Source organism: Tauraco erythrolophus, chromosome 3 (assembly GCF_009769465.1).
Source record: "Tauraco erythrolophus isolate bTauEry1 chromosome 3, bTauEry1.pri, whole genome shotgun sequence".
NCBI classification, from domain to species: domain Eukaryota; kingdom Metazoa; phylum Chordata; class Aves; order Musophagiformes; family Musophagidae; genus Tauraco; species Tauraco erythrolophus.
In genome coordinates, this window is record NC_141467.1 from 101,301,802 (window position 1) to 101,328,751 (window position 26,950).

At 39.9% G+C, this 26,950-nt stretch overlaps 1 protein-coding gene across 28 annotated transcripts in view; it reads right to left on the bottom strand.

The window, feature by feature from the left end:
- Positions 1-26,950, bottom strand: part of PTK2 (protein tyrosine kinase 2) — a 167,003-nt gene that overhangs the window by 52,357 nt on the left and 87,696 nt on the right. For 8 of the 28 annotated variants that reach the window (XM_086608868.1, XM_086608867.1, XM_086608897.1 and 5 more), the window contains 7 exons: positions 25,917-26,024; positions 23,389-23,506; positions 17,607-17,637; positions 14,978-15,030; positions 5,786-5,869; positions 4,574-4,591; positions 645-701 (listed from right to left, as the gene is read on the bottom strand). In XM_086608868.1, the coding sequence (XP_086464994.1) occupies positions 645-701; positions 4,574-4,591; positions 5,786-5,869; positions 14,978-15,030; positions 17,607-17,637; positions 23,389-23,506; positions 25,917-26,024 (469 nt within the window). The remainder of the gene's footprint in view (positions 1-644; positions 702-4,573; positions 4,592-5,785; positions 5,870-14,977; positions 15,031-17,606; positions 17,638-23,388; positions 23,507-25,916; positions 26,025-26,950) is intronic. The other 20 variants (XM_086608889.1, XM_086608894.1, XM_086608879.1 and 17 more) reach the window with 7 other exon arrangements.

The window sequence follows — 26,950 nt, forward strand, 5'->3', positions numbered from 1 at the left end:
AGATCAGAATACTAGACTTTCACATTAAATTAGTCAGCCTTGACCAGTTTAAGATTATATTGTAATTCAAATATCCCAATTATATTGTAATTTAAATATACCATAAGATGAAATCCTTATGGTGGCTAAAAGCATCTTTTTTTTTGACTTCAAAGATGAAGACTCAGAAGAACTTTTGCGTTTTTGTTTTTGTTCTTAAAGTCTTTCATCTTTAACAAAATTGCATGTGGCATACACGACTATCCTCTATCAAGGAATTCGAAAGCAGCAAGTGTGTCATAGAGCAAGGGTGAGATACAGTTAGACAGCAACACACAGAAGCTTTCCAAATTCTTTGCTCTTATCACAGAAATCCTATCCAATCTTCCTTTAAGCATTGTGTTCAGCACCACAATCCAAAAAATCTGCATTTTGAGACATGAAAAGAATTTCACTGTGAAGCCACTAACAGCAGCAAAACAGTTTGATTTTATTTGCTTCAAAATCTGAACTTGAAATCAACACTGAATCGATGAGTTTTCGAAACCTCATAAAGAATATTTCCATTCCACAAATATTACTTAAGGCTGAAATACAAGATTCAGTCCCTGCTAAATCAAAGAAGCTTCCAGACAGAAAAGTTCCCACGTTACCCACATACTTACTGGATGGCATTGTATAAGTATCTTCTTCATCTATAATCTCTGCATAGTCATCTGTCTCTGTAAAGGGAGGAATTGAAGAGTTTCGGGAAAAGCAGATGAAAACAATTCTCCAGAACAATATCTCCAATTTATCAAGGCTGATATGTCACAACCCCCAACTGCAACATTGCTGGGATGCATTTACAACAGCATGAATAAAACTTGCTCATGCATAATTTATGGTATGATAATGACCTCAGTGTCAATTATACTACGTCACATAGATGCATTCAACAAGGAATAAAAGGAAGATTCATTTGTATTCAAAGAAATTCAAGGTCAGTAATTGAAACCCATCTAAACTCTTGACTTAAAACCAAAATCTTTTTAACAGCTAATTCCACTGCAGTAAGTAGAAAACATTACTAAGGGACTAAACTGCTTTACCATCAATAAAGTGTGAATAACACTTCACTAGTTTTTTTATGTCGAACAGCCAGAACAGACAGTAAAGATGTGCCAGGGCAGCATCTACCTGCTATTAGTGTGGCAAGGTGAGTTATTTTCCATAGAGCATGAAGAGCTTTTAAGTTACACTCTCACCTTACACCCATTTTTTCTTGCATTAGTCTCAATTTTCCTTGTTTAGTGGAAGTTCACCACCAGTTTTCCTGTCAAGAATCAACATCTCATGGACAGTGTTTGAAAACAACCAGTTTTCAAAATATTCCGAAAAATGATACTGTTTTTCTTCCTCTGTTTAAAACCTACAACTTTTACATCATCTGTTCTCAAAATAGTTTAAATGGTGTCAAGTCACATCAGAAGGTTCTTTTCTTGCCCTAAAGAACTTGCAGTGTGTGTAGGTTGTTTCCTAACAGTCAGATAAATTCCTCTGGGGGTTACAAAACCAGTCCACAACTTCAAGACTGTTAAATTCTACTCACCAACCTGAAATGCATAGAGAGGTTCTGGAAATGAATCATTGCAAATCCAGTATGTGATTTTTTTTGATGGTTGGTTTCAGGTGATCACATACTGGGCCACCTCTGAAAGGCATGATTCACTCCCCCTTTCTCCCCATCTGCCCTGGAGCGTATGTATACTCCTACAACTCTCCAGCATAATTTCTAGAAGTATGGGTGAATGGGACAAAGCCACAGTGAGACTGGAAAGAAGGATGGGACGATCCCTTTTGGCAGCAGCCCTCAGTGCAACCAACTTAAGCCAACTCTGAAACCAGAGCAAAGCTAATAAATTTTATACACATACATAAACAAGAGGCTTAATTTTCAGATAAACTGAATATTCAACAATCAGGAAACTACACGTAGCCTGTAACGTTTGAAGTTCAACACACTTCAGTGAGTAAATGTGGTTTTATGATCCTAATTTTGTATTACTTAAATAAAATTAAAGCTATTTTTCTTTCTAACCCCTGTAGGAATATATCATGTCTTGTAAAAATAGAACCAGGAAATTCTATGCCATTTAGATTTTTGCTAGGCAATTTCTGTTTAGCACACAGCAAAAGAGAGTCACCTAATGAAAATTCAATTAATTGTAAAGACAGTGCATGATTCTAAACAGGCAGCATACTCCAGAGGAACTACACTCTTTCTCGGTATGTTTTTTCTGCCCTACATCATGCTTCTGTAGAAAATAAGCCCCAGTTTGATCTCAAAAATAAACATTCATTTGAAATAAATCGTTAGTGTGACACCAATGTGATGGGGATAAATCTCTCTGTTTCCTTGTAATATCGTGTAAGATGTTTTAAACTTTTGTTAAGTGTGATATATATCAACTATTGTCACAAGCTAGTATCTGAGGATACCAGAAAGTTCTTACTCTATATTAAAAAGCAAGACTGAATGAAAAATAAACATATTTTAGAAGAATTTAAATGTCTGGAAACTAGAACTGGTGCTACACTCGTCTCTAAAAAATCAAAACATTTGTCCCGCTAGATTATGGAACAGTGCTTACAAAATGGGATAAACAGTTTGGCTTGTGCATCTCTCTATTTTAAATCAATGAAGTTAATTCGTATTAAAAGCATTATCAGAACACTGCAGAGCACTTTATACGGTTTTGATACATTCCTTAAAAACGTCCTGACATTAAAAGGGTGTTCAGTAGCCAATTCAAATAAATTAAATGCATGCAATTAATGAAACAAATATTTTCTGTTACACAGTTAACACTCTGGAGAGGAATACATAATACAAATTCAGAAAATATTTCCTACACATGTCTGGCACTGTTTCTGGGAGTTAGAGGAAAATTCAATCAAGGCATTAGCAGTGATGTGCTCAAAGTTTCTGCCACAAAGACGACTGACCTCTCTCACGTACAGTCATCACCCCACGGTTAGAGTCACATAGTGACACTACCACCAAGTGTGCGAGGACTAGGACTGTGTCTGCTACGAGACACTCCAGAGCCCATGCTCTTGGAGGCTCTCCAGGCTGCTTTGTGAAGAAGGACGTGCTACAGCAGTCTCGAGAGCCAAACACGCAACAAGCAGCGATTCCAGGGGATGTTCTATCTTGGAGGCCCTTGGTAAGTCTAGTAAAACGAATGTTTCAAAATAGGGCTCGTTACTGCTGCTCTCTTGCGCGTTTTAAAACCAGCACTGACCCTCTTCTGCTGGTCAACCCTAGACTTTTCTAGGTGGAAATACAAATAGGTTGCTTTTGGACAAAGATACAGTGTTGGTGGTAGAGGTGAGTGAGCCAATTTGAGCTTTACTAAATCTGAATGCATTTATTAAACAGTAGGAAAAAAAATCTCAGTACATTAAATCCGTAATAGCTCATCTATGATTTTAACCACTTCTTTGATACTTCTCTTTCCATGATTTTTTTCTCCATTTATCAGAGACTGTAATTTATAAAAGATGATAAGCACCAAGAAAAACCAATGTAGGGTTAGTATCTGAAATACAATTTCTGAATTTATGACAGAAAAAACACCCTTTGAGGCATTTGCAATGTCTGAGAAAAGAAAGAAAATTTAGGTAGAATTATCTTAACATGATTTGTATTTGAAGCAGAGAAAGGAGATGAGAATTTATACACCCCTTTATATTTTACTAAGAGAAAGGCTACAAGAAATATCTGTTTCTTCTTATTGCCTTCCTTTGCATAACGCTTTTTACATCCTTTTAGTACCTCCTACCTATGAGAAGACAGACACATACACTACCAGTAGTAGCAGTTTGATTTTTTCCCAATATCAGATAGAATCCTCTAGAAAAACAGCTAAAAATCTCTTAAAAAAAACCCCAGCAAAACCCAACTTGTCTGCAGAGGATAGCAAGTCAATATTTTCTAGAAAAAAAAGACTTCAGAATTCCAGAAAAGTTAAATATTTTGTAATAAATTTCAGAATTTTGAAGAAAAACATTAAAATCTCTTTAAAATTAGAATTTTGAGTGTTTGAAACCTGATTGATATTCAATCCACATTGATCTATCTTGTACAGCTTCTCTTTATGCAAGGAGCAGTAGGGGACTACAGAGCACTTGGACGCTCTCACGCCTTTAAAGCGTCGTTTAGCAGACTCGTTTCTCACGTGTTACATCCGTCCATCTCATCCACTAGTCAAAAACACTCGGTGACACAACTATTTCAATCCAACTGAACGGACACTCTTGCAAACCTATAAACCTTCTCAGCATCATGCCAGAAGTCTCATTGTAAACACATGCAACGCCACATCCCTGCGCGTTTGAAATAGTTTTTCCTTTTTCAATTCCAGTTTAGCAGTAAGTGTTAGTTGCACAGCCTGAAAAGTACAATATTTATCAGCTAATGACCAAAGCAGACTGCTTTTTAATACTAAAATCTGTGTAAAATTCACTACTGAAATGTGCATTAAGTGGTATATGGATATAAGAGTTGCATATTGCACGTTAGTAATACACAGACTAGAAAACATATTACCGTCCCCACTAATTTCATCTGCAGATCCAGGTGGCATGCAAGGAAAGAGAAAAACAGAGGGGGAGAGAGGAGGGACAGAGAAGGGGGAGGGGAAAATATACTATTAAATTCATGAGTAATCCAAAAGTATTCAGACTGCAGTTATCTTATATACCTGACTCAAGAGAAACCAGAAAAGTAGCAGAATTTAAGACTTCTCACCTAAAACCTAGGGGACAAAGGTACGTTCTAAGAAGCTTGCATGATGAAACAGAGTTAACGACTTTCAAATACAAAATTACACAAAAAATAAATTTGGGAGTGGAACTAGTTACTTTAATGCATCGCTAAGAAATGTCAATTTCTGGTTCTACTCAATACTTCGCTACAAAATAGATGTACAGCCACATGAGCCAGTTTGATTTGACCTGGCACTCACAATTCTGGCTTTGGATGAGTTGGTGTAGATCCCTTCAAAGGAAATGCACTTCCGTGTTAACGCTACAACATAAGCAAGAAACTCAACCATCTAAGTATCAATTACACAGAGCATATTGCAATTATACAACGCTGAAATCTAAACGAGTGGCAAACGGAGCAACTCTACTGGGAAGACGTTCAAACCAGCACCATTCCACATGGACTGTAGCGGCCCTACTGCACACCAATACCCACAGCACAAGCTGATGCACTTTAGGCATTATTCATAAGTAAAAGGAAAATGTGCATTAATGTTGCAAAAGTATTATTATTATATCTATTACTCCCATTCTTCTTACCCCTAACAAAGCCAAACTGGTCCAGACCAAGTGCTGAACCAGTATGCAGCCAAAAGCATCACTGCTTGAGGTGATCAGAGCTGATGCTTATTGTTGCTATTTTATTTCATTCATAAGCATGCTGTATCAGGGGTCCAAGAATGAAGTCAAAACAAATGAATAAAAACCACATGGTGCATGAGGGCTGCAGAGCTATGCAAATGAAATTATTAATACGTTTGTCACTGTAGCATACGGTACTTAAAAACAAACCCCCCGTAAAAACAGGGACCAGTAAGTTTGTGACACTGCATGAAAATCCAATTGAGTAGGAGGGAAGGAGCAGCAAAAATTTAATGAAATTATTCTTGGAACTCTGTTTACCTCAGGCTAAAGTAGTAAAAAACCAGTAACTGAGTGAGTATATTCAGCTTTTGGGTTAACAAGGCAGCCTGTGCAAAGAGCAGTGCAGTACCCTTAGGCGGCGACTCATGGGAACAGAAGACGAAGGGGAGAAAGCGTCTAGCTTTCTTTACTTTATGCTGACAGTGACTGACTCCTTTACAAAGAGGCAAGAAAGGAAAGAGAAAAACAGAAACAAATTATTTGGAAACAAAAGAAAAGAGACCGGAAAGAACATCTTCAACGAATGAACATAAAAGTCAAGGTTTACATTACGATTCGGTGTACGCAACATGGATAGACGGATGTTGCTGAAACTCGAAAGCACATTTGGTGTTTTCCTTCAAATTCCTTTCGACAGTAAAGTTATTATTACTTCACTTTTTAAAAGTGAGACTAGAATCCATTAAAAAGTCAGCTTTTGCCAACTACATATACCACTCACTGCTAGCACAAAGAACACCATCCATCCCAGAGTGTAAGCTCCCCATCTGTGTTCCACTAGATTGTGCTACAGCTAAATCCTGTCGTAAGTGGCAGTCACCAGACTTAAACCTGACAGTATTGACTTTATAGACCTTCAAAAGAAGAATATAACACAAAACAAGTATTTCACACAGCAGAGTCACACAGAGCAAGCAAAAGCACAGTTTCTCTGTTCCACTGAAACACAACACTGACATACCATATGATCAGAGATCTGCCACCGGAGTTCCATCCCAGGGCTGACCTGTCTTGCCAACTGATACTTTAACTCTCCAATGATCACTGGGCAAATGCCCCCTGGTGCTGTCCTCACTGTCCCCATTCCTAGTCACCCTACTGCATTTCATTAGCAAAGCACTTAGGAGGAGAGAGATTTTTGAGTGGGAGAAAATACAAAGAAGCCAGAACCAATTTCACAAGGTGAGAATGGAGGACATAAGACGACACTAAGAACGTGAGGATAGCTGCTCCTTTTATTTCTTGTTATCTGTTTGGTCCTCTCTGCTTCTTTCCCCTCTCTCCTCTATCTCAGAAAACACAAGAGATGGTTCAAAAAGCCAATCAACTAAAAACCTGCATCTTGTTGCTGGTACTCCTTCACAGTCAAAACTCAAGAGCAAGGTCCAACCACCCTGAGTTATACAGGCTGGAGGCACCGTTGTTAAAAAAGCAGCCCACGTACCACAGAGGCAGCTGCTGGCACAGAATACCAGTCAGTGGTGGGAGGAGCAGAGGAAGGGTGGAAAAGGAAAATCACGTTTTAATAAAAACAACTTCACGCTTTTAACAGATTCTGGTAATGTATGACCCATCAAAGCAGCTGTACTTACACCAAAGCACCATCTTACACACAGTTGTGCAGTTTTTAGTGGCCAGATTTTGAGGGATAATGTGCAGAACTTTTTTTAGGGTGCATGAAGTGTGTTCCATCACTTCAATCTGGAAGCTGCATGTTGAATTTGACACATGCAAATCTAATGGGTAACACAGTACCATGTACAGCCCATGCTTTGCTGAGATGGCAATTTTAATTCAAAGTTAAAACAAGTGGGTGAGATTTATCATTGTACCCTAAACAATAAAAACTGCTGGGGTGATTAAATAAACAGAAATCATTCCATTGTGAAAATTTCCATGTCATTGAAAATGACAGAACATGAGTCAGACTCAACACTAAAAAACTAAAAGAGGTGCAAGAAGAAGGCAAAATTATTGAGTAAGTCAGTGTATCAGCATTTCGTGTACACCACGTTACTGCACTCCTAGGGACTTCCCTTCCTACCATCACACTGCACAATTTTCAGCACTATCATTTTAGCACAAATCCAAGACAACATTCATAAAACGCTTCAGACATAGTATGAAAGAAAAGAAAAAAAATACTACAGCTATTTTAAGAGAGTGCTGAAAAGGCACTGAAATGAGAATAAAGGAATCCAATACTCCGAACTGAAACAGAAGAACAGGTATAGAGTCACTGGAAGCAACGTAAGCTATCTGAGAGCGAAAAGATGTTTCAACTCCTGACCTGTCTGCTCAGGCTACAAAGCTAATTTCAGCCTGAAATGCTCCTCACTCTTGTGTTGATGCACGGGTAGCAGAAGCGGACTGAAACCTGACTAACCTGCTTCACATGAAGGGCACATCGAAACGACAAAGGTGGGTTTAATTTATCGGGTACACGTCCTGATGCCCTGTGGTACTCAGTCCAACTCGTCTTCTGCATTTCAAACTTTGCCTTTATGATTCTGTCCAAAGTTTGTTCAGCTATTCTGCCACACTAAATGGAAGACTGCTTTGTCTTAAACTTAAAGCATCTTCAAGTCTAGCTACAAAAGAAAGTTTATTTAGGTGAAAAGGTGACTCTAAGTTGAAAAAAAAAAAAAGTTACAACAATTTTTCAGGATCTTATAGAGTACCTGCTTGAAATGAATACTACTTAGAAGGATTTCCACCATTCCACACCAGCTTCCAGCCAGGATATCACCAGTGTCTACCTAAACATCAGAAATGGGGCTGAAAACAGACCTTGCTGAACATTTTTATTTAGTTCCTCTTCCCAATGCTAAGTATTCACTAAAATTATTGCATATGAAAAGAACGCATCCCTTGCTCTGCAATGGACTATGTTACGAAAGGAGTAACCAGGCTAGAGGGCAGTTACTGTTGGAGCTCCTCGTTAGACAACCAACACTGGAACTTACAATGATCCATTCTATTTAAGTCATAAATTCCTGAACCAGTTTGAGGAAAAAAAAAAGAAAAAAAAAATCTGTAGATGATTTCAATCTTTTGAAATAAAATGAGTACTATGCAGTTGTCACATCAAGTATGTTTATACACAAACAACAAAATCCCAAACCCAATACTGCATGGAACATTTCTTTAGTCATACTACAGTGTTATTACTAGCAAAGCAAAAGTGTTTGCTCAAATCAAATGAATGGAACAAAAAGGAGGAGCCGTAGGAGGGCAAGACCTCGTCAGCCAACAACAAAGTGATGAAATCAATGCAGCAACTTCCCAGGTGCTGATATGGAAGAAATCTGTTTAGACTACCACCACAGTTCATCCTGGTCGTCTTATGCATGAAAAGACACATTTTAGTCAGTCTAAAATACAAAAAGATAACAGCACCAGTCTATTCAGCTCTGATGGGAATATAAAATACTGTAACTTATTAGCATTAAGGGTACACTCAACTGTATGATTTTATTAATCAGCAGAATAGCTGGGTAAGAAGTAGGTAACTGTGAACCTGGAGCCTAATGACTTGCTCAAGGTTTGTAAAATTTATCTGCAGTAAGCCTTAGGCTTAAATGTCTCCCAGTCCTGACCATGTGGCAGAGCTACAGCTGTACAGAGCCTTTATAGTCATAGAATCACAGAATGGTTTGGGTTGGAAGGGACCTCAAAGATCATCTAGTTCCAACCCCCCTGCCATGGGGAGGGAAACCCTCCACTACACCAGGGTGCCCAAAGCCTCAGCCAACCTGGCCTTAAACTCTTTCAGGGATGGGGCATCTACAACTTCTCTGGGCAACCTGTTCCAGTGCCTCTAATTACTTAATAATTTGAAAGTAGAACTATGCAATTTATGCTGAGACTGTTAAGTCTTTCTTTTCAGAAGTAGTAAGCTGGAGAGTACAACATATCTGAGCTGGCAGACACAGTCATAAGCACTCAAGATACAATTTTTCATTTTAAAAACTTACTTATGCTTTTCAGCGTCGCCTTTTGGAGTGACTTGATAAAACAACCACAAAAAAACCCACAACTTTACAACTTCGAGCAAAGAATACCTTCCCCCCTACCAATTCAAATGGAACTAGGAAATAGAGGTCCTGCACAAGAAACTTTCCGAGTCCAGCACCGGCCAGACCTTCATGTTGAGCACAGGAACCACGACACAGAACACGCACTGTGCTCTGCAGAAGTGCTTCAATAAAATTCTATTTTTCTTTCCATCCTTGCTCACAGCTTTGCTTGTCATTAGTCCACATCGTTCACTTGTACATTCAGGTCTTTTCACATGCCAACATCTCCTTCATTAAGAACATTTTGAAGTGTTGTAAATACTGAAATCAGGTGAATACATTTATTATTTTTTTTTCTCTCCTGTTTGTGGTGTTTTGACATTTGGCTCCCACTATATTTCAGTTTGTTCTAGGTAACCTACTGGAAGTCTCTCTTACAGATAACTCTACCATATGATTTTTTCCTGCATGCTAAAATCTCACTTAAATCATGCTTGTCTCCTTCAAAAGAGAATTACTTTCATTCAAATTGAAATTTCAGCTACGATATGACTAAATCGCCAACTACTTCAAACAGGATCTGCTCATAAGAAGCACCTTAGAGAAGAACTCTCATGCCACTTCACTGCCACGATCAGGAGTTAACCACACTCTGTGATTTAAACATAGTGATTGATATTATACAGAATGATTGATATTATACTACAAAGCTGTGATTCTAAGGCAGAACTTGGAAACTTGCTGCGAAGCCCCTTTCAGGATGCTAAAAACCTTCCTTCCTTATGCTTCATAAGGAAGCTCTCTCCAAGAGCTCCAATTTGTTCTTCACAGGGGACGCTACTGGATAGATCCAAACCATGGGATGCAGTTATAATTTCTTACAGAGTCCCTGTAAGCAAACAAATTTCCTTTTTTTCCTCTATAAAGAGGCAATGGCACACCAGCGTTATTAGAAACTTATGCCATGGTATTAGCGTGCACTTACTGACTTCAAAACGCCGCTTGTGCTAATGACAGCCACGCCAGCGAGGGAACAAGGTGACAAATGAATTTCTCTAAGACACCTATTTCCCTATTAAAAGTGTATGTCCTGGGATCTGTGACTTAGATGGCTTGAACAGCTTGCCTTCACATCTGAAACAGTGTTTTTAAACACCTTTCAATTTCCTTCACCAAATAAGCACGTACTGAAAGTGCCAAACCAGCACCTGCTTTGAACCGAGACCAACCCTGTGCCAGGCCCTAAAACCCTACTTCAGGAACATGCTTTGTGTTGGCTCCTGCAGAACAGCTCATCTTCTTCCTCACTGTCATCTTTCCAGCTACAGTTCCTTCCCACAAACATGGTATTTTATTCAGCAGTACCTGAATATCCAAACGCCAAGAGTGACTGCTTAGAATCACAGAGTCATTTGGGTTGGAAAAGACCCTTAAGATCCAGTCCAACCATAAAACCAACACTGCCAAGAACCCAACACTGCCAAGACTTGTTCAATACTCCTGCTTGTTCAATACGCACCGAAACAAGGAGGCCTGAATGTCATATTCTGCAGCACTGATGTAAATGTTTGAGCTACGATTAAAAAAATTTATGTTCCTAGAATTCTCCAGTGCAAAGGAGGCCCAGTGATTAGCCAAAGGAAGCAAAAACGTATTTATTCTTCCCAGTCATATTTATGTGAGTGAGAACAGGGCAGTGGAAACCAAAGAACCCTGTGTCAGAAAGAATTTATGTAAAGAGGGAGCAAGTAAACGAAGGCTTTCTTGATTTCATTTTATGAAGAACTTTCTATAATACATAATTGACTGGGTAAATTATTATTTTTGGAAATATGTTTATCAGGAAATACGTGCATCACCTTACTAAGCCTATGTTTGCTATCTCAAAACCACTTTTGGTGGTCAAAATAAGTTCCTGTAGGCTAGAGCAGAGCATTTTAATAAGGTGACTCCAAGTAAACCAGGAGGAAATCTAGTCAATAAAACTATAGTAAGCTGGTACGCTGCTTCTTACAAATGTGATACACGATTTGCACATAGCAAATGGTTTAGCCTTACTGTTTCCTGAGTGCACACTCTTGGCCAAGGACAAAGAATTCTTTTTTAATGTAAAGAGAGAAGTAGAGGGAGGAGGAGAGAAAATTTGGTACTATCCATTAGCTAAGACACTAATTGCTTCTGGTGAATCACAGTAACTTAAATCAAACACCAGATAGATTCCAAAGAAATCTGAACTCCGACTCATATTTAATTGGGCTTTTTATTTATATTTATTTGTACCCCTCCATGTAAAATTTGAGGGATAAAATTATTACAGTGGTTAAATAAAAACGGGAAATTACTTGTACACAGCTAAAGACAGAGCCCACTGCAAGGAACATATAATTTGAAGAAGCAAGACAGACAAATAACACCAGAAACCCAGAAACAGAAGCATGCAGTAAGAGGTGTGTGGTGAAACCTGGTGCAGTGACACACAGCCGTAAGAGAACGTTTCTTGGCTCCCTGGTCAAGCAATCTGCTGCTTTGGATTCCTGAAACCAACTTCACCCTTCACTAGTTTGAAAAGGCTTTTATTCAGAGAGAAAAAATAAAAAGTTTTTAAAAACCTTCTATCTTTGTATGCTTTGGAATACTGAAACACTTGGAAAGAACAAGTTTTCATTTCACTAGACCAGAAATATTTCAAGGTATGTTAATAAATATTTCAAAAAGAAAGACAAGGCGTCTTTCATTGACAGCCTCGTTTTTAAACCTACGAAACTTCAGAGAAATACCTGAACTTTTAGACCACCAAATCATATTCCATACTGGTTTCTGGCTATTGCTGATTTCCCCAAAGTGTGGTGGGGAACTCACCGCGAAACTTTCCTTTAGAACAAAGAGTATTGATACTATAAATATGTCTAACTGATTAATTTTCTCGCTGAATATGTGTCTCACATTTCTGCTATTCAGCTTTAGCACTGGAAAAGGTTTCAACAAAGGGCAGTGATCTCACTGAAAACAACCAGCAGAGTTAATGTATGATTTAAACATCAAAGGCATGAAGGATGTTACAGCTGTCACTAAGTTATAAAAGCTTGTCTTATTAGAAGCCTTGAGCTCCAAGTCATTTAAATGTCACCAGAGAAAAGCTCTTATTCTGCAAACCGAGACAGCAGCCCCCACAGCTGGCTTTGCACTGGATGCTGTCAGCTGTCAGACTCTGCTGACCTGTAACTCTGGGGTTAACTGAACATCATGTACATCTGTTGCCTCCGATGTTGTGCACTGGTGGATCAGTTTCATGTGACAACAGGAGTGACACTTCTTCACATCTACGTGAAGTATTACTTCATTTATAACAAGTTGATTCCTTTGGGGACTCAGAGATTCTTACAGAAAGCACCTGCCGAGGAAAAACCCTCACCACACCACCTCATCTCAACAATCTGCCTGTGGTTTAAATTCAATATACTGACATCCGTGCCATGCTCGATGCATTTCAAACAATCTGGGGGCAAAAACCTCAAACTAAAAACCAACAAAAAGGAAAGTATGTGAGTGTTCTATGCACCTTTATTAAAAAGAACCCTTGAGAATGAATAATAAATGCAATGGCTCGAATCATTCCAGTATTATGTCAGTGTTTCCAGTGGTTTGTAACACAATACAAAAAACAAGAACCAGGCACAACAATTCCACAAGTGGAAAGATACAAAACCCTACTACAATACCAGAAAAATACCTAACTGGTTTTGATTTCAATACTGGAAAGAAAGGGAAGGACATTTGCTGGTATAATTCGATTGTTTTGCTTATGGCATCAGGAGCCAGTTTCATGCCTTACAGCGTCCTTGATGTTCACTTGGAAAAATGAGCTCGTCCCCAGCACTGCTACTGCTGTTTTCCTGTGGTGCTACAGCAAAGCTCTCATTTTCTCATCAGACACCTTTATGTGACACCCTAAACGCCAGAGTTATGAGGGATTACAACTAACTTCACTACATTAACATCAAAACACTAGTTCAAAAGAGTAGAGAAGAAATGAGCTTGTACTATGAGACACAACAGTATTTAGATATACTGCATCGAGTAAAAGAGACCTAAGTTTGCAAAGTTAAAGAGACAGCAATAAAGGATCACGAAGTAAGCATTTATTGCTGCTTTTAATAGTAAAAGTGTATCAGAACTTTCTCAGAAAAATGTAAAGGGCGAAAATTTGAGGTGGCAGGGGAGTATGACTTTTTTAGCCCCAAGACTAGCTTTTTTTGTGAGTGGAGTGATTAAAAAGCACAGCACTAATCACTTCAGAAATTCCAACTTTTTCTAACAGCTGAAATGAGCCACACAGGTCAGAACCAAGGGAGAGCACGCTGACCATGCTTCATGTTACCTTATCACCCATGCTTGCTCGATAGGTACTGAAGGAAGAAGAGCTGCTATCTGACTCTGAGAGGTAAGAGTAACTGGTGAAGCTCTATTACACCTCTGCAGAGAGATACACGATTTAATTCCACATCCTCTCACCTATTTTCTTGCACAAGGTCTGTTTACTTGGGCTTCCTACGCCACGGGATGAATCTCAAACATCTTTAAAAAAAAAGGTTAAGGGTGGGGAGAGGAATCTGAAAAGTAGGAAATTGATCAAATATCTACATATCTTTCCTCCTTCTTCAATGAAATGTGTTGGGTTTTTGAATATGTGCTAATAAGCGCTCACATAAATGTTAAAGTGGGGCTGTAGCCTCTGTGTGAGTCAGGTGTGGCAACTCCACTGGGTCACAGTATTGGTTCCTGAAGTTCATGGCCAAATACTAGAAATCTATAGGAACATATCATAATATCAATACACTTTTGCATTGAATAATCTGCTTAATAAATATTATGTATAAGGATTTAGAAATGCATTTCCTACTAAGACACTGAATAAATCCCTTGAAAGGATTTGCTTTGAGATTCTGTAAAAGAAAAATATTTTCTCTCTAGTGTAAAAACTTAAAAAACCCCACAGCGACTAACAGAAATCTCAGAAGCCTATGAGCTATAGAAACAACATATATTACCTCACATGCTCATCCTTCAACTAACTTGTGACTTTCAACAGCAAAACTTAAAGCTTTGATCTAAACAGCAGCTACAAAAAACCAGCGGTTGAGTTTCTTCTTTCCGAAAAGCGACTATTACTATTTAATTGCCTATTTTCACTTTTCAAGGCTGCTCCTTCATAATTAACACATCCTCAGGTAATTTACGCTCCAGCCCATCCCAGCCCACTTCACTGCAAGGCAAAGCGGACGTGCTGGCAGCAGGCTGGCTTTGAAGCACACCGGCCCTGCGCTCCTGCAGGGATACGGCCGCTCTCGCAAGCGATGCTACCCCGGAGAGCTGCAGGAAGTTTCTCTTTAGAAACTGCACTATGAAGCCAGCACAGCCATGGTCTTGGAAAAGTCAAAATGTGAGCTAAATGCAAGTGAAAAATCTGCCTAAGCTAGCTTTATAAATAAACTTGCTTTTTTTTTTTTCTTAATGAGTCTTACCTGAGACAGAGACTGTGTGTGACCTGACTCCTTGCTTCTCATTGTTGGCCAGCCTGTAAGACAGAGGTTGGAATCGCTGAATGCTGTACATTCTTCCCAGGCACACACACTGGGAATTCATCCCAACAGGGCACCTACTGTAATTAGCAGGGCCAATCCATTCCCCACAGTGACGGACTGCGAGGGGGAGAGAAGTCAGAAAGGAATCTACCACCTCAAACCCATCCGGGGGAGTAAGAGCCAACGCGTTACCGTTTTAATTAGCACATTGATTCACCACGACCAGCGAATTTCAGGGGGAAAAAACCAAACCTAGGTTTTATGAACTTTTAGGTCAATCTGTCCATGTCTAAACTTTGTCAATGTATGTGATTTGATGGTGCTTCTACTTTCTGTATCATCGACTGGAAACAAAGTATGAATCGAGTTTTTGTCTGTAAGATGACCTACCCTGTACAACAATTTTAAATTGATTTACATGTCAAGTGAATTCAGAAAAACAATTACATTTAAATGTAGTTACCTGTAAATGTTCATTAGTAACATAAATTCCAATGAAGCTGCCTACGTTTTTTTTCATGTATATACATAAACCTAATTTTACTGGTAAAACAAGAGTACTGCACGTCATGCTTTCAGAAATGTGGAATTTCATCCGGCAAAGGCAAATCTTTCCAGATGCAAGATGGTGTTGGCCAGTAGTTTCATTTATTTGACAAAACCCCACTCCTCTGCTGCCAGACTAACAGCATATGTGGTGCCCTTCTTCAAACAGACTCAAACGTACAAATTGTTTTGGCAAACTGTCCCAAAAAGGAAAGAAGCTTTTCCTTCAAACCTTGTTTTATTCCAGAAATTCCTACAAACTTAAAAAGGATAAAATGTAATTAGAAAGTTGTTTTGTGTTTCAAAGTTGCATCTATTGAAGTAAAAATAAATTTTCCTCTTCCATATAAGTGCACACTAAGTTTACCAATTTTATTGCTCTCAGCCTCAACTCTCATTTCCTTTTCCTCCCTGGATTTTAACCCCTCTCTTTCTGCACCATGAGAATGCTACTTGGCTAGCGAGGATGGCAGCAGGACCTGGGAAGGAAGAGCAACCACTGGTGTCTAAGTGGCCAGTTTCTTGCAGAATTGGGAACAAATCGTGTTCCATATTCCACCCAATAGTTAAAAAAGTAGTAATAATAATTCTGGACTCTTTCCAAGAATCAAGGAAGAAAGAGAATGAGGTGGCTGGGTCAAAGTGGGCACAGTCCTTGTCTCCCAATGCAAAAAGGAAGAAATAAGTCACTATAAACTGCTAAATTTCATTTGGTCTCCCAACAGTTATGTCCTGCTACTGGTACGGGTGATACTGCCTGATAAGGTTCACGGAGGACAGTCTGATGAGATGTGGCTTTGGGTCTCAACATGGCTGTTGAGAAAACAGATGACAAACAAGCAAAAAGGGTGGCTTGGTTGAAGGACTGAAGTTTAGGAGGCCACAATAAGAAAGTACACATGGAAAGGGGAGACAACCATCACCACTTGCCTGATAGGATGGAGACCTAGCCACTGACAGCAGGAGTGCAGAGAATCAGCAGGAAAAGTGAACAGGCTTTCCTACCACTGTGTTATGGACTACCAACTCCAACAACATCAGAAGTATTCTTAGATCAACCAGAGCTAAATTAGAAATCTTTTCTTATTTACCTTAAAGCTTGAGAAGGAGAAAAATGCAGAGAATTATCTTAGCATACTTTAGAATCATAGAACGGTTTGAGTTGGAAGGGACCTTAAAGATCATCCAGTTCCAACCCCCCTGCCATGGGCAGAGAAATCCTCCACTGCACCAGGTTGCCCAAAGCCTCATCCAACCTGGCCTTGAACACTTCCAGGGATGGGGCAAAGAATTGTTAGATGCAGACAGCAATTCTCAGCATACCTTAGATACTGCATCACCATAAAACTAGCCAGAGGGAAAAAAAGACTGTTTGCCTGATGCAGATTAGCATTTTCTACAAATCCATGATCAGTATCTAAGAATTTTTCTATATTACTATATTAAAAAAATAGATTAAGAAGTATTTGCTACGTAAATGATATTCTTTCTTACACTGAACCTAGGGATCCCAACTTACAGACTGGCCCCATTATGGAAATTTTTTTACCAAAAGGTAACATTACAGATTTATGATAGGAGAAAAAAAAGTATTTTCTGTATTTCACATACGCAGAAAAGAGTGTAAGTAGGAAAAACAAGAGCATAGACTGACTCAAAGACTAAAACCACAATTCAGAAACTGTTTAGCACCACTTATATAACTAAATTTACTCATGGACTCAAAATAAATAGCCTGAATCCCAGTCAAGTTTTTTTCCAAAACATCCTTCTTTTGTTACCGTCAAATATGATCAATGCATTATGCACTTTTTTCCCTCAGATTTTATTTCTGGTATCTTTACAGTTTAATGCTGCTGTCAGTCATTTATGCCCCATGGTCCCAAATGACCGTCTATTGGTGCTGGAATCCAAAAGCAACAATAAAAATCAAGCACACATAAAAAGTCTTAAAGCATCATTTAAGCAAAACTATTTTTCAAACATATTTTTAATATATAAGAAAAGAAAGCATAAAACTTACTTTGGTATTGATGGTAAAGCTCTTTCACCTTCTGTGTAAACAAGGAGAAAACAGGATTAATTTTTTTTCAAGTTTCCAAATAACCTCTCTCAACGTGCAATACATACATGCCTGAAACAATAACCATCACAATCTCTCAGGGAAACTTATGTTGATTCAAAAACCTGTTCTATACATATATTAAGAGCAGCGTATCAACACAACTCCTTCTAACCACTGACAGACTCTATGGCAAACTCTTATCTGCGAAAACAACGTATACAGAATATAAAAGTTCTTTTTTATTCTCAACAACTAATGCAGATAAATCACCTGCAGAAAATGTGACAGTATCTCATCTCTCTAGTAAGAAATGCTTTCCTTTTATCTCCAAGATGTGCTAAGTGCTAACATATAAATAAAGCAAATGAAGTCAACTTGGACTTGCAGGCAAGACAACTGAAATCAATCATTAAAGCACATAAATAGCATATCGATTTCATATTTGGTTGATATTACACAACAGTAATGCTTAGCAGCCAGAGACAAAGTTAGCTTCTCATAAACTACTTCCAAATCCTTGTCAGTTGTCCTCTGATAATGGTGTGGCATAATAAAACCTTGGATGTACGTAAACAAGTTTTTTTTTCTCTACTGGATTTGGTGAGATACTTGGTATCCACAAGGAGAAGCATGAGGGGAAGTTACTAATCCTTTAGTAAAACATCAATGATTTCTAGTAGATCAAAGTATGAAGGGAAAGAGAGAAAGTGGGCAATTACAATGGGCATCACTCTCTAAATCACTGCAGTACTGATCAAGCGACCTGAGAGAAAATGGAAGAGCCACACTTCTAGAAAATGGTGATACGTATTGATGACACAAAAATCATGTAAATTCTGGTTTGTTCTTATCCTATGTTAAAATTCCTGAAATTTCCAGACCTTACAAAAGAAAATTACAGTTTTGCCTTTGTGTATTATGGGACTGAGTAGAGAAATCATAGAATCATAGCATGGTTTGGGTTGGAAGTGACCTCAAAGATCATCTAGTTCCAAACCCCCTGCCACGGGCAGGGACACCCTCCACTACATCTGGTTGCCCAAAGCCTCATCCAACCTGGCCTTGAACACTTCCAGGGATGGGGCATCTTCAACTTCTCTGGGCAACCTGGAAGGTTGCAATAAGATCACCCCGGAGGTTGGGAGTTGGGGCTGTTCAGCCTGGAGAAGAGGAGGCTGAGGGGAGACCTGATTACAGCCTACAAATACTTGAGAAGGGATGGTGGGGAGGTAGGGGAAGGGCTCTTTACATTAGTGATGGGTGATAGAACAAGAGGAAATGGGTAAAAGCTTAGTCAGGGCAGATTCAGGTTGGATGTTAGGAAGTATTTCTTCTCTGAAAGGGTTGTCAGCCACTGGAATAGGCTGCCCAGGGAGGTGGTTGAGTCCCCATCCCTGGATGTGTTTAAGAAATCTATGAACATTTTGCTCAATTTTATATTAAAAAAAAAAGGATATGCAAATCATATGGGGGGAGGGGGGAGTTCTTCCTCTAGTTTTGTTTTGTTTGTCACTCCTCAAATTATTTTAAATTAATTTTCCCTGATTCAAGTCTGTTTTGCCCTTGACGGCCATTAGTAAATGATCTTCCTGCCTGTATCTCAACCCATGAATCTTCTCATCCTACTTTCTCCCCTCGTCCTGCTGAGGAGTGCCGGGGAGCACACAGCTGAGGCTGGCTGCTGGGGCTTCAGGAGTTCAAGGGAGCAACAGGAACTGGAAGAGGTAGCAGCCAAAAGTCAGGCTGGAGAATACCAGGGAGAGCAATAATTGTGGGAGCTTGGATGCTGGTGTTGGGAACTTGCTGTCGTGAAGTGCTGATGGGTGAAGGAGAGGAGTTTTATTGTGTACATACTGGGTTTTTTTGCTTTTGTGATGATGATACCTTAAAGAACGTGTGACGAATGTGTGTTTTAATGATAATTATCAAGCGTGTGTGTCACAGAGCCAAGGGGCACAACGGTGCGGAAGCAGCTGTGACCGCACAGGGCAGCCCCTGGGCTGTTTTCGCAGCAGCCACCCCTGCAGCCCAGCTACTACCAAAACTTTGGCACGTACACCCAGTACCTTCCACCATTCCTATCAGCCCTTGCTCCAGGAGATGTGAAAAGATCTCTCAAGTATTTTGATTTACCACAATGTAAATGATCCAATGTAATTGTGAAAGTAAAATGAGTGAGGGGCCAAATTAGTCGAAGTGATAACGATCTCCTAAGAATTAGAATACACTCTACCATTCAATTAAAATGAAAATGGTGCTCACAGTTAATCTATATGAAAACAGAAAACACTTATTTGGAGAACTTCACAGATTATTTAATTTTGGTATTTTGAAACCCAAAATTTTGAGGTTTTATTTAGCTGTAATCCTTTTAGATTCAAAGGCATATTTTAATGTAAAGGTGAGTTCTGGTATAATGGAATGACTACCAAATAACTATTGCAGTTGCTCAAGTGTTTTTTGTCCAGGGTTTTTTTAGCCTTTTCTTAAGAGTTCTGACAATTCTGCATTACCTATAAAGCCTCTTTAAGGTGACTAATAGAGATAAAATTCAGCCACTAGACTTACATCATAAAAAAGCTACTTACTGCACAGTCCAATCAGTAAATAGCTACTTAATATCAGTTTAAGTTTTTATCAGTTGCTTCAGTTGTGTTCTTTGCCTGTAAGAGTTAAGTGTGATAATGGAAACACAAATATTAAGTTTCAAGTTTCTGCAGGGGTCTAAAGGGACCTATATACCAAAATGTTTATGAAAAATTAAACAAACTGAATGGAAATTGCCAAACACTGTCCAGGTCTTAAACATTACCGAGTGCTCTCCAGAGAAACTGGATTATTAACGGATAGCGAGACAGATAATGTCACAAAAACACAGGTTCTTTTAGTAATCAAGAAGGATAATTTATGAGGAGATTTGCAAGAAACATGTAAATTTACAACAAAGAGGGAGTGGAAAAGCTCAAAGAGAGGAGAAAACACATCTGTTGGATCAAGAGTTGCTACATGATTTGTTTCTGATGTGCATCGTAGAATCAAAGCTCACTGTGGGAGGGATCTGGCAATGCAGACCATGGTGGGGACAGCTCTTCTATGAAATGTTTAATTCATATGTTGAGTATTGCTGTGAACTTCAAAAACGAAACCTCAGACAAAAGAACCCCACCATTTATTTTAACTGGAGGGATCCTCTTAATGTTTGCATAAAGAGGAGCGTTCCCAGAGCGCTATATAATGTTCCTTTAACTCGATCGCTGCTCATCTGCTCTAGGTTAAAATACACCCATAAGAACATCACACAAATCAACACACTCCATTAAATGCATCGATTTATTTTGCATCCGTGCCTACCAACAAACACAGTGCAAGGCACAGCTGTGCCTAGTACTGCCCAACACATGGAGAAAACAGAGATCTTGCCCTTACGGAGCTTAGAAGACGTAACAGTTGAATGATAAGGAAGTCAGGTCAGAGGAAGACAAGAATTGGAAAAAATACAAATAGAGTGGGTCTGTTTTTATTGCCCCCTGCAGCAGCAGTAAGCCAAGACCCACGTGCCCTGCTAATCTTAGACAGCAGTTGTTCCTATGCATCATGAAACAAGTATTGAAGACGACACGGTAAATCCCGTAGAGATTTTGGGTGGGAGCTGCTCCCTTGCTTGGGCAAGAACAGCACAGAGGCCAGCAGAGCAGGGTTTGGCTGAGAAATGGAAACACACGTGACTGGAGCACAATCAACGTCACAATGCGCAGCGCTGGAAGCTTACCCGCTGGATGAACGGAGCTAAGAGCTGCCGGCGGTTGCTGCTGTGAATGACAGAACTGGAAACCATCAAGGAGTGGTATTTTGTGGAGTTAAGAGCATTTATGTACAGGTAAGAAAGGGAAAGGAAAGCCACTCTAGTAGCAGAGGAACACGCCAGTAACAGCACTGGCAATGTAGACTGAAGGGACCCAGTTTCTGAAACACCACCAGTGCAGAAGTGGCAAGAACTGGACACACTCTGCATATGTGCCTCTAAAAAAAAGGCAGAGGGCAGAGTCAGAGCTATCCATTACCGCAGTAAGACTGAGAGGTGGAGAGAAGTGATGCATCAGGATGTGAAAAAGTTCTAAAAGCTCAACTCTGGCTACTGTAGTTCAGGCTGAAAACCAGCCAATCCACTGGGTATTAACAGGAAAGTTTGGGGAGTGAATAACAAGGATTGTAACAAACCCCAAACTATGATTTTTCCGAAAAGAGGAGGCACAGAAGACAATCGCTCACAGGTACAGACTAGACAAATGAAATTAAAATCTTGGTTTGTGATGCCTGTTTTACTTTTAGAACAATAAACCAGCATTAGCACTGACACTAGCTCATCCTTTTGGGGTGGAGTTTCATGCCAGCGGTTCCTCATCACTGAGTTGTGCACTAATCTGACTTAAGAAGAGCGGAGTTTGTGTCAAGAGGGAAGATTTTCCGTTGCATGGAGATAGGTGTAGTGGAGGGTTACCCTGCCCATGGCAGGGGGCTGGAACTAGATGATCTTTGAGGTCCCTTCCAACCCAAACCATTCTATGATTCTATGACTAACAGAAACTCTAACAAAGCTGCTTGCGTTGGAGCTAAGGGTTAGTCACACACACTAAGGGTGAGAAATAACAAACATGCAAATTTAAGAATAATCTGAACACTTACTAAGCGCTATCAAAACGTCTAACACCCTGCAATCACATTTCTTTGGGTTTTTTGACAATGTAAGGGTACAGGAAGACTTCAGAGCCATGCACAGGCAGGATGCTATACATGGACCCGTGAAAGACCTGAACTACATCAATAACATCATCCCATTTGAACAACTAAAGACCAGGGAAAACCAGTGGCACAGAAAAGCAAAAACATGGCTAAAAAGGGACTCAGCTTTAGACTGGAGAGCTTCTGGGATGGTTGTGTACTTTCTTGTATTATAAATAGGGAGGACGGAAATATTTTATTAATTGTTTCGGATACCAAACAATGTTGGATTAATTTCCAGAAGTAAAGATTAGTACAAGAGGACAGAAATGTCCATTCTTAAGCAGCTTTGCGTGGGTGTTTTCCAATAATTAAAGCTGGCTGAAATCAGAAATTCTAATGAAATTTAATTGAAATTTTCTCTTCAAAGTTAGGTGTACCTGTACCCTGGTCTCACTGTTTCCAGTTTGTGGGTTGCTACAAAAAGCAACTGATCAACACTACAGAATGCGTATCTCTGCTTTAGTCCTACTTTCTGAGAAAAGCTCATGAGACAGACTTCTCTCAAAGTTTCTATTTTTTAAACAGATGTTTTGAGTATCTAGGAGGAAGGCAGAAATTTTAAAAAAACCTTTCACTAATCAGAACCTTATCCAAATGCATTCTAACCAATGCCTCTGAATTTCCACTTGTATATTAGGGAATCACATTTCAAGATAACACGCCCTTGTTAGGAGTGCCTTTGCTCACAATTTATTTACACCTGCTAGTTAAGATTAGAATAGTGTGAAGCAGTGATTACTGAAAACTCATCTAAATTATCAGCCACTAAGTAATTTTTGATGGAGTGACATTTTACTATCAGTGCTTTCTCATCACAAAAGTACTTCATGGTTCTTCTCTGAAAGTCAAAAGCCTCCAAGTGAGGTTTTTGCTGATACCTTGTGTCTTTTATTCAAATGCAAAAGAATGCATCAGTAGATACGAGTATTGCAACTACCAGAACGAAACATCTCCTTACCTTTCTGTGGCCTGATAATAAAGGACTGCGTAGCTCCATTCACCAGTCGGCAATATCCGTCTATCAAGTCAGCCATGTTCTCTGCAATGGTTAAGGATGGTGCTGTCACTGTCAGAGGCTGAAGAAGGAAAAAAACAAGGCACCAACAAAGACGTATTATTGTCATTGCAAACACTGAGTAGAACAGCTGTGTCATTGCATCAGAACTTCACACAAACTTCCAAATAGTAAACAAAAAAATGTGGGTGAGCAAAGAACAATTAGATTCTTCCTTTACCTTTTATGTAGCAAATTTAAAAGACGAGGTTCAGAAAGCACAGCTGAGGAAACCCTCCACCCAAACATAAAAATCTGGGCTTATTAAGTGGCTTGCCAGCTAAACTTTTTGTCAACCACTGTTCATTACAACTGCTATGACTTTTACGGCTATAATTATGGCAATTCTGGGGCAGATGCTTGTTCTTTAAAACTCTTACAGATGTTTGTTAGGTTTGAGTGGCAAGATTTGGTAGTGGGGGGGCTACTGGTGTGGCTTCTGTGAGAAGCTGCTAGAAGCTTCCCCTATGTCTGACAGAGACAGTGCCGGCCCGCTCCAAGATGGACCTGCCACTGGTCGAGGCCAAGCCCATCAGCGATGGTGGTAATGCCTCTGTGATAACATCTTTAAGAAGGGGGGAAAAAAAAATAGGCAAGAAAAACTGCAGCTGGAGAGAGGAGTGAGCATATGTGAGAGAAACAACTCTGTAGACACCAACACCAGTGAAGAAGGAAGGGCAGGAGGTGCTCCAGGTGCCAGAGTAGAGATTCCCCTGTAGGCTGTGGTGAAGACCATGATGAGACAGGCTGTCCCCCTAGAGCCCATGGAGGTCCATGGTGGAGCAGATATCCACCAGCAGCCTGTGGAGGATCCCACACCAGAGCAGGTGTCTCTGCCTGATGAAGGATGTGAGCCCATGGGAAAACTGCACTGGAGCAAGCTCCTGGCAGGACCTGTGGACCCATGGAAAGACAAGCCTATGCTGGAGCAGGTTTGCTGGCAGAATTTGTGACCCTGTGGGGGGACCTGTGCTGGAGCAGTCTGTTCCTGAAGGACTGCACTCCATGGGAGGGACCCACGCTGGAGCATGATGAACTACAGCCTGTGAGATGGGCTCACGTTGGAGAAGTTCGTGGAGAACTGCCTCCTGTGAGAGGGACCCCACGCTGGAGTAGGGGAAGAGTGTGAGGAGTCCTCCCCTGAGGAGGAAGGAGTGGAAGAAACAATGTGTGATGAACTGACTGCAACCCCCATTCCCTGTCTACCTGCGCCGTGGTGGGGAGGAGGTAGAGAAAGTCAGGAGTAAAGGTAAACCCAGGAAGAAGGGAGAGGTAGGAGAAGGTGTTTTAAAGATTTGGCTTTATTGCTCAGCATCATACTCAGATTTGCTTTGTAATAAATTAAACTAATTTGTCCCCAAGTAGAGTCTGTTTTGCCCATGACGGTAACTGGTGAGCGATCTCTCTCTGTCCTTATCTTGACCCACGAGCCTTTCACTTTATTTCCTCCCTCCTGTTCAGTGGGGGGGGTGGTGTGATAAAGCAGCTTTGGTGGGCACCTGGCAACCAGTCAGAGCCAACCCACCACAAGGTGGTATTTTTTTTTCCACTCTTTTGCAGCAATTTATTTTTTGTCCTTAAAAATCAATCTCCCAGTTTCAAAAAACATAAAGGAAAAAAAATAAGACAGATAGTGGAAAAGAAGATGAGAGACATACAGACGAGCTGTTCAATTTTAATACCACCAACATGCATCATCCTCTGCACAGATTTGCTAACTCGCCCTCAATCCTCCTCTACCACAGTGACTGTTTTCCTGTGCACTGGACCAAGGAAAAGATTTGATATCACTTCCAGCTCTGCCTCCATGTAATACAAAGGAACAAGTTTTTCCACTTTCATATTTCCCCTTTTCATAAAAGTGAAATTGTTCAGTTTCCTCTTTAGGATGCAGCATCGTATACATAGAGAGGCTACTACTGAGTTGCTCTTAAGGGCCAGCATTTTTAAATCAAGCTTCTTTTCGAAACATCCAACTATACAAGCACCAGATGCAAAACCTAAAACATGTCATGAGCTCTAAATCTATTTTAAAAAGAAAAACATCTGACTAGTACAACGATGACTGCTCACACTCAACTTCTCTTTGCCCTTAAAGAACAAGAAAAATCAAACAACTGCAGAACAGCCAGAATGCAAAATGTTACAACATAATGCACCGGCCGTAACTACAGGAGGAGCAAAAAAGTTCAACAGTGACCGAGGTCTTTGTAGACACACACAAACAGGCAGTCCCCAGATTAAACATGCACATGCAAAAGTCAAGTACACTTTTAGTACATCGTAACTATGCTGACAGTAGAAAAATCTACAACAAAGTTACAGACCAGAACAAAAGTACAACATACAGAATATCTTCATTAAGAGATAATCACCACTCCTGCCCGGGAAAACCAAAGACAGTAAGTTTATCACAACTGTTAATATCGTACCTCAGGTGCACCTGCTATCTTGAGTTGCAACATCCCTTTTCTGTCCTTGTCTTCGCTGTTTGAATACTGAATCGTTTGCACTTGATTAAAGTCTGCTAGATGAGTTGGCTGCAGAAAGACAACAGAAAGAGTGGAGAAAATTTCAAAATTTCAGCGAAAGACTTTGCCTTTATTCCTAAAGTTGCAAAAGCACATGTAGAATTTGTTCTCCAAATTACACTTGCAGAAGGCTGTTCCTTTGTTTCTTTCTACAGTTTCCTCACACTTTGACCAACATACACAAATACAGTGTTTGCAAAACGAAACCAAGCCCCAAGTTTGCCTAGAGAGGTCACTGTTGAGTAACTCCAGGCACACGCCTAAGTACACAGTGGAAACAACCTCTTGGAGGTCAGGCAGACTCAACGGGTTAACCACATGGAACATGCACTCACAGCACACTTAACACCCATTAGGCTGCTGTACACGGTATGCTCTTAGAGCTGGCCACTACCTTTGAGTTAATTTCAACAGAAGTTGGACATGGGCTCAACCTCAGTCCTGACTGTAAAGGTCTGAAGCATTTTGCTATGAGAATCTGTCTGAACATACTTCGTTGCACCACGGAAATACAGTAACACAGTCAATATCAGGGAATAAAAAAGCTGTTAAGGGGACGAAGTAAAGCAAATAAGCCAGCAATTACTGCACAAATGCTCACCACTAACTGATCAAACAAGCTCTTCATGTACATGTTCTTAAAAAAGAGGAGAATAATTCAGAATAATTTTCATGTTTCACTGTTAAAAAGTCGACACTAATGCTTCGAATTCTGCAAGTGAGCACTTCCCTGGGTACAAAACCCAAAAAATTCAGTGCTAAGGCTGACACTGTCTCTCTGCTTAACCCCACTGCATTGTCTCCGACCCCAAATCATGAGTTAACACGTGAATAACAGCTGTGTATGCTGAATTTACCAGCTCTTGTGTGTTTAACTCAAAGACTAGACTTGTCGTTCCCCTTTGTGTGAAGTTCAGTTCACGACAGGTCATGGT